The sequence below is a fragment of the Oncorhynchus tshawytscha genome, linkage group LG13 (assembly GCF_018296145.1).
Source record: "Oncorhynchus tshawytscha isolate Ot180627B linkage group LG13, Otsh_v2.0, whole genome shotgun sequence".
NCBI lineage: Eukaryota > Metazoa > Chordata > Actinopteri > Salmoniformes > Salmonidae > Oncorhynchus > Oncorhynchus tshawytscha.
The window spans coordinates 24,023,784-24,035,946 of record NC_056441.1 but is presented as its reverse complement, the minus strand read 5'-3'; the positions used below and the strand labels follow the sequence as shown (position 1 = coordinate 24,035,946).

Below are 12,163 nucleotides of genomic sequence, written 5' to 3'. Positions count from 1 at the left end.
GGGCAAAAAAGTATTTAAATCAGCCACCAATTGTGCAAGTTCTCCCACTTAAAAAGATGAGAGGCCTGTAATTTTCATCATAGGTACACTTCAACTATGACAGACAAAATGAGAAAAAAAATCCAGAAAATCACATTGTAGGATTCTTTATGAATTTATTTGCAAATTATGGTGGAAAATAAAGTATTTGGTCAATAACAGAAGTTTATCTCAATACTTTTATATACCCTTTGTTGGCAATGACAGAGGTCAAACATTTTCTGTAAGTCTTCAAGTTTTTCACACACTGTTGCTGGTATTTTGGCCCATTCCTCCATGCAGATCTCCTCTAGAGCAGTGATGTTTTGGGGCTGTGGCTGGGCAACACGCTTTCAACTCCCTCCAAAGATTTTCTATGGGGTTGAGATCTGGAGACTGGCTAGGCCACTCCAGGACCTTGATATGCTTCTTACGAAGCCACTCCTTCGTTGCCCGGGTGGTGTGTTTGGGATCATTGTCATGCTGAAAGACCCAGCCACGTTTCATCTTCAATACCCTTGCTGATGGAAGGAGGTTTTCACTCAAAATCTCACGATACATGGCCCCATTCATTCTTTCCTTTACACGGATCAGTCGTCCTGGTCCCTTTGCAGAAAAACAGCCCCAAAGCATGATGTTTCCACCCCCATGCTTCACAGTAGGTATGGTGTTCTTTGGATGCAACTCAGCATTCTTTGTCCTTCAAACACAATGAGTTGAGTTTTTACCAAAAAGTTCTATTTTGGTTTCATCTGACCATATGACATTCTCCCAATCTTCTTCTGGATCATCCAAATGCTCTCTAGCAAACTTCAGACGGGCCTGGACATGTACTGGCTTAAGCAGGGGGACACGTCTGGCACTACAGGATTTGAGTCTCTGGTGGCGTATTGTATTACTGATAGTAGGCTTTGTTACTTTGGTCCTAGCTCTCTGCAGGTCATTCACTAGGCCCCCCCGTGTGGTTCTGGGATTTTTGCTCACCGTTCTTGTGATCATTTTGACCCCACAGGGTGAGATCTTGCGTGGAGCCCCAGATCGAGGGAGATTATCAGTGGTCTTGTATGTCTTCCATTTCCTAATAATTGCTCCCACAGTTGATTTCTTCAATCCAAGCTGCTTACCTATTGCAGATTCAGTCTTCCCAGCCTGGTGCAGGTCTACAATTTTGTTTCTGGTGTCCTTTGACAGCTCTTTGGTCTTGGCCATAGTGGAGTTTGGAGTGTGACTGTTTGAGGTTGTGAGTGTGACTGTTTGAGGTTGTGGACAGGTGTCTTTTATACTGATACAAGTTCAAACAGGTGCCATTAATACAGGTAATGAGTGGAGGACAGAGGAGCATCTTAAAGAAGTTACAGGTCTGTGAGAGCCAGAAATCTTGCTTGTTTGTAGGTGACCAAATACTTATTTTCTGACCGATCTAACCGATCGCTACAGCTGTACATAGCCCATCTGTAAATAGCCCATCCAATCTACCTACCTCATCCCCATAGTTTTTATTTACCTTTCCGCTCTTTTGCACACCAGTATTTCAACTTGCCCATCATCTGCACATTTACCACTCGTGTTAATTTGCTAAAAATGGTAATTACTTTGCTACTATGGCCTATTTATTGCCTTACCTCACGCCATCTGCACACACTGTATATGACTTTATTTTTTTCTATTGTGTTATTGACTGCATGCTTGTTTATTCCATGTGTAACTGTGTTGTTGTTTGTGTCGCACTGCTTTGCTTCATCTGAGAACTTACCTGGTTAAATAAAGGTGAAAAAAATCAAATGAAAAATCAAATCTAGCACTTCATGAGGGCCCATTAGCTCATGTTGCGAAACATTTCCATGGGCTATGCAATTGCGTGAGAAAACAGTTGATGACCTCTATTAAAAAGGATCAGCTTCCTATAGGTTAGGCCTAATATATATATATTTATTTATTTTTCCCCCTGCCCCGACAGGTGCCTGATAATGGTCCATTCTATATCAAAACTAATTTCACACATTATTTAGTATATCTGAAGACAAGATTAAATAAAGAATAGTCTGATGGATGACATGGTCAGTAAAGCAAGAAACGGCACACCTTTTTTTGTGTGACTTTTTCTAAATCATAGTCTCACACATCATGTAGCCTAGCCCATAGCCCTATATGTTTTGATAAGGTTTGTATCACAACTAAAGTGGCCAAATAACTCTAAAACGTAGCCTTGAACATGGTTAGAGAGCACATAGCCTACAGAACCGAGTGAAACATGTGTTCTTGTAAGCACTGCCATTGCAAAATCGCATGTGAAAAGAAGATCCCAGCTTTCTCCTGCTGCTATATTTCTTAAACTTAAGCATATTAAATCAACTTTACAACCTGGAAATAGGCGGCACGTGAGTTAAGTTCGGGGAAGACAAATTCCAACATAAAAAAAATATTTAAAAAAAATCACCTTTATAATATAGCATTCCATGAATCAACACATTTGCCAACTTATGTAAGATAGCCTACTACTCATAATGTGATGAGTAGATAGGATAGGCATAATTTAGGCTAATAATATAACTCAGTCACTGCTAGCAAAAAAAGATGGTTCAATGCATGGCTGAGTGCATAGAGTAGGCTGGGCTATATCACATACGTTTCTTCTTTCTTTGCATGGGAAAAATGGAGCCTTTTATGAACACATTTCATGCAATTCTACTACACTTTATATGACTGGAGACATTAGCAGAATCTTTTTTTATGCAAATGACAGGGTAGCCTACTCTGCTGACACTGACAAACAGATCAATAAAAACAATGTTGTCAATATAATAGGCCTATGAGAAGGGGAGACACAAATACAATATGACGTCCACCTAAACTAGAGAAGGAAACCCCAAAAAAAAAAATTAACACTGACCCAACAATGATAAATGGTGAATATGCGCAATCACCAGGGATGTTGCCAATGCTCTCCGCTGGTGCCAGTAAGATAAGCTATACTGTTGTTCGCTCAATTAAGTTGAGAATTTTGATAACTAAAAAAAAGACATTCGTATTTTCCTTGTCTTCTCTTTACAGCAATAACAATTTGCTTCCCAAACTATATTTTCCTGCGAGAGTATTTTGAAATATTGCGATATGCCTGGCCCCTCTACATTTCACAGACAGTCACAACTCAACAATCTGCCCAAATTGTGTGCGTTGCCTTTCCTTCAAACTGTAGGCAATGCGATTTAAAACAATCCACTTTTTCTTTTAAAGAAACTAATGATCCACTGTGGCCAAATCATGCTTTAGTAGCCTATTTCTATTTCTTTCTGTAGATACATGAGTAGGCTAATAAGGCTATATAATTTTGGCAATTTAATTCAATTTACTTTGGGAATAACTTACCCTAGCCTTATGGATGCGCTGCCTATGCTTACATATTAAAAAATTAAACATTGTTTTTTTTGTGGGGCATTCTAAATCAAAAATTATTCCACCCATAGGCTACATGAAAAGACCAGATTCAATTAAGAATAGTCTGATGGGTGAGTATATTATCAAATGCTTGTCAAATTCTGAATGGGAGACTGATGAAGTGTGTGCAGCCTGCGCAAGAAACAATGCAGAGCTCATGCCTTTCATGTAACTTTTTCAAATCATTATTAGAGTCGCATCATGCAGCCTGTATTAAAAATCAAAACATGTAGCCCAATGTTTGCATCGCAACAAAAGTTGCATAAATAACTCTAAATTAAGCATATAGGAGGACCTGCTTCTTTTAAGAAAAACACAGAAAAGTTGCATGTGCGCACTCCCTCGAAAATCGTTAGCTGAAAAAAATAGAAAGGATATTTTCTCCTACGTACAATTGTATTCTTCATACTATAAAATAATGCCACAGAATTCTAAGCAAATCTTGCCTGATAAATGAACAAGTGTAGCCGACAGCAATATGGCATGGCTAGATCAGGGACTAACATGAGGACAACTCAGTATGCTGAGTATGCCATTCTGTTCCTCTGAAATAGGCTACATTTTCTTCATATCATGTTTCTTTAGACCTGTCTAAAATAAAGAAATTGATTTATTTTGATGGTGTAGGCTATATTAAATAGATTTATTACACTTTTTAAAATGGAACATCTACAACGGTCTGCATCAGTAGCTTGTAAGCTGTGTGTGGAAGCTAGGAGATGCTAAACATGTTTATGTTAATTAACAGTAAATTACCGTGAGACTGGCAGTTATTTGCATGACAATCACCAGCTGACAAAATTTCATGACCGCAAAAGCCCTATGTAGGAATAACGAAAAATATGGATGTGAAAGCCTATTCCCCCTCAGAAACTAGAAAGATTTGGCATGGGTCCTGAGATCCTCAAAAGGTTCTACAGCTGCAACATCGAGAGCATCCTGACCGGTTGCATCACTGCCTGGTACGGCAATTGCTCGGCCTCCGACCGCAAGGCACAACAGAGGGTAGTTGCGTACGGCCCAGTACATCACTGGGGCTAAGCTGCCTGCCATCTAGGACCTCTACACCAGGCGGTCAGAGGAAGGCCCTAAAAATTGTGAAAGACCCCAGCCATAGACTGTTCTCTCTGGTAACGCTTGCCATGCGGTAGTAGGCGTGTCAAGTCTAGAACAAAAAGGATTCTCAATAGTTTTTACCCCCAAGCCATTAGACTCCAAATGGCAACCCGGAGTATTTGCATTGTGCCCCCCCCCCCAACCTTTCTTTTACGGTGCTGCTACTCTCTGTTTATCATATATGCATAGTTACTTTAACTGTTGTGGCCAAAAGTTGAGAATGACACAAATATTAATTTCCACAAAGTTTGCTGCTTCAGTGTCTTTAGATATTTTTGTCAGATGTGACTATGGAATACTGAAGTATAATTACAAGCATTTCATACGTGTCAAAGGCTTTTATTAACAATTACATGAAGTTGATGCAAAGAGTCAATATTTGCAGTGTTGACCCTTCTTTTTCAAGACCTCTGCAATCTGCCCTGGCATGCTGTCAATTAACTTCTGGGCCACATCCTGACTGATGGCAGCCCATTCTTGCATAATCAATGCTTGGAGTTTGTCAGAATTTGTGGGTTTTTGTTTGTCCACCTGCCTCTTGAGGATTGACCACAAGTTCTCAATGGGATTAAGGTCTGGAGAGTTTCCTCGCCATGGACCCAAAATATCAATGTTTTGCTCCCCAAGCCACTTGGTTATCACTTGTGCCTTGTGGCAAGGTGCTCCATCATGCTGGAAAAGGCATTGTTCATCCCTAAACTGTTCCTGGATGGTTGGGAGAAGTTGCTCTCGGAGGATGTGTTGGTACCATTCTTTATTCATGGCTGTGTTCTTAGGCATGATTGTGAGTGAGCCCACTCCCTTGGCTGAGAAATAACCCCACACATGAATGGTCTCAGGATGCTTTACTGTTGGCATGACACAGGACTGATGGTAGCGCTCACCTTGTCTTCTCTGGACAAGCTTTGTTCTCGACCTGAGAGGGGGACTGCTGGTTGAACGATGCAGACAGTCCTGGCCTCATTATCTAGAGTGGCTGGCCCAATCAAACAGTGCCTGAAAGAGTCTTAAAGCTTTTTTTCAGATGCCCCAAACAATCGGAAAGGGGATTCATCAGAGAAAAAATGACTTTACCCCAGTCCTCAGCAGTCCAATCCCTGTACCTTTTGCAGAATATCAGTCTGTCCCTGATGTTTTTCCTGGAGAGAAGTGGCTTCTTTGCTGCCCTTCGTGACACCAGGCCATCCTCCAAAAGGCTTCGCCTCACTGTGGGTGCAGATGCACTCACACCTGCCTGCTGCCATTCCTGAGCAAGCTCTGTACTGGTTTTGCCCCGATCCCACAGCTGAATCAACTTTAGGAGACGGTCCTGACGCTTGCTGGACTTTCTTTGGCACCCTGAAGCCTTCTTTCACAACATTTGAACTGCTCTCCTTGAAGTTCTTGATGATCCAATAAATGGCTGATTTAGGTGCAATCTTACTTGCAGCAATATCCTTGCCTGTGAAGACCTTTTTGTGCAAAGCAATGATGACGGCACGTGTTTCCTAGCAGGTAACCATGATCCTTTTGAAGCTTCCAGTCTGTTATTCGAACTCAATCAGCATGACAGAGTGATCTCCAGCCTTGTCCTCGTCAATACTCACACCTGTGTTAACGAGAGAATCACTGACATGTCAGCTGGTCCTTTTGTGGCAGGGCTGAAATGCAGTGGAAATGTTTTTGGGGGGATTCAGTTCATATGCATGGCGAAGAGGGACTTTGCAATTAATTGCAATTCATCCGATCACTCTTCATAACATTCTGGAGTATATGCAAATTGCCATCTTACAAACTGAGGCAGCAGACTTTCTGAAAATTAATATTTGTATCAATCAAAACTTTTGACCACGACTGTACATACTATCTCAATTGGCCCGACCAACCAGTGCTACTGCACATTGGCTAACCGGGCTATCTGCATTGTGTCCCGCCACCCACCACCCCCTCTTTTACGCTACTGCTACTCTCTGTTCATCATATATGCAGTCACTTTAACCATATCTACATACTACCCTCAATCAGCCTGACTAACCGGTGTCGGTATATAGCCTTGCTACTGTTATTTTCAACTGTCTTTTTAATGTTGTTTTATTTCTTTACTTACCTATTGTTCAACATAATACCTTTTTTGCACTAAGTAAGCATTTCACTGTCATGTTGTATTCAGCGCACGTGACAAATAAACTTTGATTTGATTTGCGTAGCTATTATTGTGAGTGTGTGATGAACTCCAAAAGACAGCAGAAAAGGAACAGGAAGGAACAGTACGAGGAGGGGTGGGATGGAATGAATGAATTAGTCAAACGCAACAAACACTTTCTTAGAGCTCCCTGGACCTCTAAAACACTATGTTAGTATCAATAGAATCCACATTCAGATTTAGAACATGACACAAACATAACAGACCCCACGCACCTTATTCATCAGTCTCTCATCATCACCACCGTCATCATCACTGTCTCCCTGACTGAGAGCGGCAAAGATGTTCCCACCCTGAGACAACAAATACAATTTAAAAGTGGATTATAGTGTATTCTACCCCCAAAATGTAATAGAACGGAATGATCAAGACTGTAAAGACTGTCGATATAGTGATCAAGACTGTAAAGACTGGCGATATAGTGATCAAGACCGATGCATGCACAACATGCTCACCTTATTTCCCTTGCCTTTTCCAGGGGCCACAACTGGGATGAGAAAGAGAGAGAGCAAGAGAGAGAGTGAGCAAAGTTGATGAAAGGCTAGCTAGGCTATCAACACTGAACATTTCCAGCTTGAAATTTAGACATTTGTTTGACAGACTAAGCAGTCAACTTACCTTCCTCTTCCTCATCCTCGCTGGCTTGCACTGACAGCTTCTTTAGTTTCTCCATCATATCCTCGTCATCATCATCATCTCCCTCACCACTTCTACCTTTCCGCCGGTCTTTCTTTTTCTTCTGAGACCGATAGCAAAATAGATTAGAGAGGCATTATGGTTCATATGACACTACTAGGGCTAGGTATTAGCAGGGAGGGACCACATGATATATATATATACATACATACACACACACACACACACACACACACACACACACACACACACACACACACACATCACAATTATATATACACACACATATCACAATTATATATATAGAAATATATATATATCTCACATATACATAAACACACACACGAAAAAGTATGTGAACCCTTTGTAATTACCTGGATTTCTGCATAAATTGGTCATCACATTTGATCTGATCTTCATCTTAAGTCACAACTTACAAACAGTGTGCTTACATTAATAACACAAATAATTTGATTTCTTGTCTATATTGAAAACATAATTTAAACATTCAGTGTAGGTTGGGAAAATTATGTGAACCCCTAGGCTAATGACTCCAAAAGCTAATTGGAGTCAGGAGTAGAGGTCGACAGAGTATGATTTTTCAACGCCGATACCGATTATTGGAGGACCAAAAAAGCCGATACCAATTAATCGGCCGTTTTTTTGTTTATTTATTTGAAAATGACAATTACAACAATAGTGAATGAACACTTATTTTAACTTAATATAATACATCAATAAAATCCATTTAGCCTCAAGTAAATAATGAAACATGTTCAATTTGGTTTAAATAATGCAAAAACAAAGTGTTGGAGAAGAAAGTTAAAGTGCAATATGTGCTATGTAAGAAAGCTAACGTTTCAGTTCCTTGCTCAGAACATGAGAACATATGAAAGCTGGTGGTTCCTTTTAACATGAGTCTTCAATATTCCCAGCTAAGAAGTTTTAGGTTGTTGTTATTATAGGAATTATAGGACTATTTCCCTCCATACCATTTGTATGGTAGGCTTGAAGTCATAAACAGCGCAATGCTTGACGCACAACGAAGAGCTGCTGGCAAAATGCACAAAAGTGCTGTTTGAATGACTGTTTACGCGCCTGCTTCTGCCTACCACCGCTCAGTCAAATACTTAGATACTTGTATGCTCAGTCAGATTATATGCAACGCAGGACACGCTAGATAATATCTAGTAATATCATCAACCATGTGTAGTTAACTAGTGCTTATGATTGATTGTTTTTTATAAAGATACGTTTAATGCTAGCTAGCAACTTACCTTGGCTTACTGCATCCGCGTAACAGGCAGTCTCCTTGTGGGGTGCCATGAGAGAGAGGCAGGTCGTTATTGCGTTGGACTAGTTAATGTAAGGTTGCAAGATTGGATCCCCCGAGCTGACAAGGTGAAAATCTGTCGTTCTGCCCCCGAATGAGGCAGTTAACCCACCATTCATAGGCCGTCATTGAAAATAAGAATGTGTTCTTAACTGACTTGCCTAGTTAAATAAAAGGTATAAATAGATATAAAATTGTACTAAACATTTTTAAAAATCGGCAAATCGACGCCCAAAATTAATGATATCCGATTTTGATGAAAAGTTTTTTTTAAATCGGCCCTAATTAAAATCGGCCAACCTCTAGTCAGGAGACAGCTAACCTGGACTAAAATCTTTGAGACAAGATTGGAGATGTTGGTTAGGGCTGCCTTGCCCTACAGAAGAAATTTTAAAAAACACCAAATTTGAGTTTGCTATTCACAAGAATCATTGCCTGATGTGAACAATGCCTCGAACAAACGAGATCTCAGAAGACCTAAGTTTAATAGTTGTTGACTTGCATAAAACTGGAAAGGGTTACAAAAGTTTCTCTAAAAGCCTTGATGTTCATCAGTCCACGGTAAGACCAATTGTATAAATGGAAAAAGTTCAGCACTGTTGCTACTCTCCCTAGGAATGGCCATCCTGCAAAGATGACTGCAAGAGCACAGCGCAGAATACTCAATACAATAATTCTGTACAATATTCTGTGGACAGATTAAACTAAAGTTGAGCTGTTTGGAAGGAACACACAACAATATCTGTGGAGAAAAAAAAGGCATAGTACACCAGCATCAAAACCTAATCCCAACTGTAAAGTATTGTGGATGGAGCATCATGGTTTGGGGCTGCTTTGCTGCCTTAGGGCCTGGACAGCTTGCTATCATCGACGGAAAAATTCATTACCAAGTTTATCAAGACATTTAGCAGGAGAAGCTAATGCTATCTGTGCGCCGATTGAAGCTCAACAGAAGTTGGGTGATGCAACAGGACAACGACCCAAAACACAGAAGTAAATCAGCAACAGAATGGCTTCAACAGAAGAAAATACACATTCTGGAGTGGCCCAGTCAGTCCTGACCTCAACCTGATTGAGATGCTGCGGCATGACCTCAAGAGAGAGGTTCACACCATACACCCCAAGAATATTGAAATAATAAAATAATAAATAATAATAATAATAATAATAAATAATAATGAAATAATAAAGAATACTGAAACAGTTTTGTAAAGAGGAATGGTCCAAAATCCCTCCTGACTGTTGTGCAGGTCTGATCTGCAACTACAGAAAACGTTTGGTTGAGGTTATTGCTGCAAAATGTGTGTGTTATTAGTTTAAGCATACTGTGTTTGTCCATTGTTGTGACCTAGATGAATATCTCATTTTATTACCAATTTATGCAGGTATTTCCAAAGGGTTCACATACATTTTCTTGCCACTGTATATATACACACACACACACACACACAGAAAGTATTCAGACCCCTTTACTTTTTCCACATATTGTGATGTTACAACCTTATTCTGAAATGGATTAAATAAAAGTTGCCCCTCATCAATCTACACACATACCCCATAATGACCAAGCAAAAACAGGTATTTAGAAATGTTTGCACATTTACTTTATTTACATAAGTGTTCAGACCCTTTGCTACGAGACTTGAAATTGAGCTCAAGTTTCTACAACTTGTTTGGCATCCACCTATGGTAAATTAAATTGATTGGACATGATTTGGAAAGGCACACATCGGTCTACATAAAAGGTTCCACAGTTGACAGTGTATGTCAGAACGAAAACCAAGGCATGGGGTCGAAGGAACTGTCCATAGAGCTCCGAGACAGGATTGTATCGAGGCACAGATCTGGGGAAGGGTACCAAAAAAATGTCTACAGCATTGAAGGTCCCCAAGAACACAGTGGCTTCCATCATTCTTAAATGGAAGAAGTTTGGAACCACCAAGACTCTTCCTAGAGCTGGCCGCCCGGCCAAACTGAGCAATCGGGGGAGAACGGCCTTGGTCAGGGAGGGGACCAAGAACCCGATTGTCACTCTTGACAGAGTGCCAGAGTTCCTCTGTGGAGATGGGCGAAAATTCCAGAAGGACAGACATCTCTCTGCAACACTCCACCAATCAGGGCTTTATGGTAGAGTGGCCAGCCATTCAGTAAAAGGCACAACAGCCACATGACAGCACAAAGTAAAGAGAGATCCTTGATGAAAACCTGCTCCAGGGCCTCCCAAATGGCAGTGTTCTAAGACACTGCATCACAGTGCTAGCTGTGCCACTAGAGATTCTGGGTTTGAGTCGAAGCTGTCGCAGCCGGCCACGACCGGGAGACCCATGGGGTGACGCACAATTGGCCCAGTGTCGTCCGGGTTTGGGGAGGGTTTGGCCGGCAGGGATGACCTTGTCCCATCGCGGAGTGGCGACTCCTGTGGCGGGCCGGGCGCAGTGCATGCTTACATGATCGCCAGGTGTACTGTGTTTCCTCCGACACATTTGTGCGGCTGGCTTCCGCGTTAAGCGGCATCGTGTTAAGAAGCAGTGCGGCTTGGATGGGTTGTGTTTCGGAGGACGCACGGCTCTCGACATTCGCCTCTTCTGAGTCCGTGTGGGAGTTGCAGCAATGGGACAAGACTAACTACCAAATCAATACCACGGGAAAAACATGTTTTTTTTTGTTTTTTTTAATAAAGAATTTACAAAAGAAGAACCTGATCCAAATTGCTCAGGACCTCAAACTGGGGTGAAGGTTCACCTTTCAACAGCACAACGACCCTAAGCACAGCCAAGACAATGCAGGAGTGGTTTTGGGACAAGTCTCAATGTCCTTGAGTGGCCCAGCCAGGGACCGGACTTGAATCCGATCGAACATCTATGGAGAGACCTGAAAACAGCTGTGCAGCGACGCTCCCCTTCCAACCTGACAGAGCTTGAGAGGACATGCAGAGAAGATTGGGAAAAACTCTCCAAACAGAAGCGTGCCAAGCTTGTAGCGTCATACCCAAGAAGACTCGAGGCTGTAATCATTTCCAAAGGTGCATCAACAAAGTACTGAGTAAACGGTCTAAATACTTATGTAAATGGGATATTTAAGTTTATTTTGAATCAATTTGCAAAAATGTCTAAACCTGTTTTTACTTTGTCATTATGGGGTATTGTGTGTAGATTGATGGGCACACACATCCCTGGGTCACTCCTCTTTTCAGTTCACTGCAGCTAGCAACCAAACTGGACAGTTTTATCCTAATCTCTTCATTCAAACACTCAATCATGGACACCCTTACTGACTGTTGTGGCTGCTTTGTATGATGTATTTTTGTCTCTACCTTCTTGACCTTTGTGCTGTTGACTTTACCCAATAATGTTTGTACCATGTTTTATGCTGCTACCATGTTGTTGTCATGTTGTGTTGCTCCCATGCTGTGATGTCATGTGTTGCTGTCTTATGTTGTTGTC

General features: G+C 41.2%; 1 protein-coding gene across 7 annotated transcripts in view; it reads right to left on the bottom strand.

Annotated features, from left to right (window-relative positions):
* The window catches only part of LOC112264522 (ATP-binding cassette sub-family F member 1-like), a 33,402-nt gene that overhangs the window by 19,373 nt on the left and 1,866 nt on the right, over positions 1-12,163 (bottom strand). For 5 of the 7 annotated variants that reach the window (XM_042295445.1, XM_042295447.1, XM_024441181.2 and 2 more), the window contains 3 exons: positions 7,370-7,490; positions 7,207-7,238; positions 6,967-7,044 (listed from right to left, as the gene is read on the bottom strand). In XM_042295445.1, coding sequence (XP_042151379.1) covers positions 6,967-7,044; positions 7,207-7,238; positions 7,370-7,490 — 231 coding nt within the window. The remainder of the gene's footprint in view (positions 1-6,966; positions 7,045-7,206; positions 7,239-7,369; positions 7,491-12,163) is intronic. The other 2 variants (XM_042295446.1, XM_042295450.1) reach the window with 1 other exon arrangement.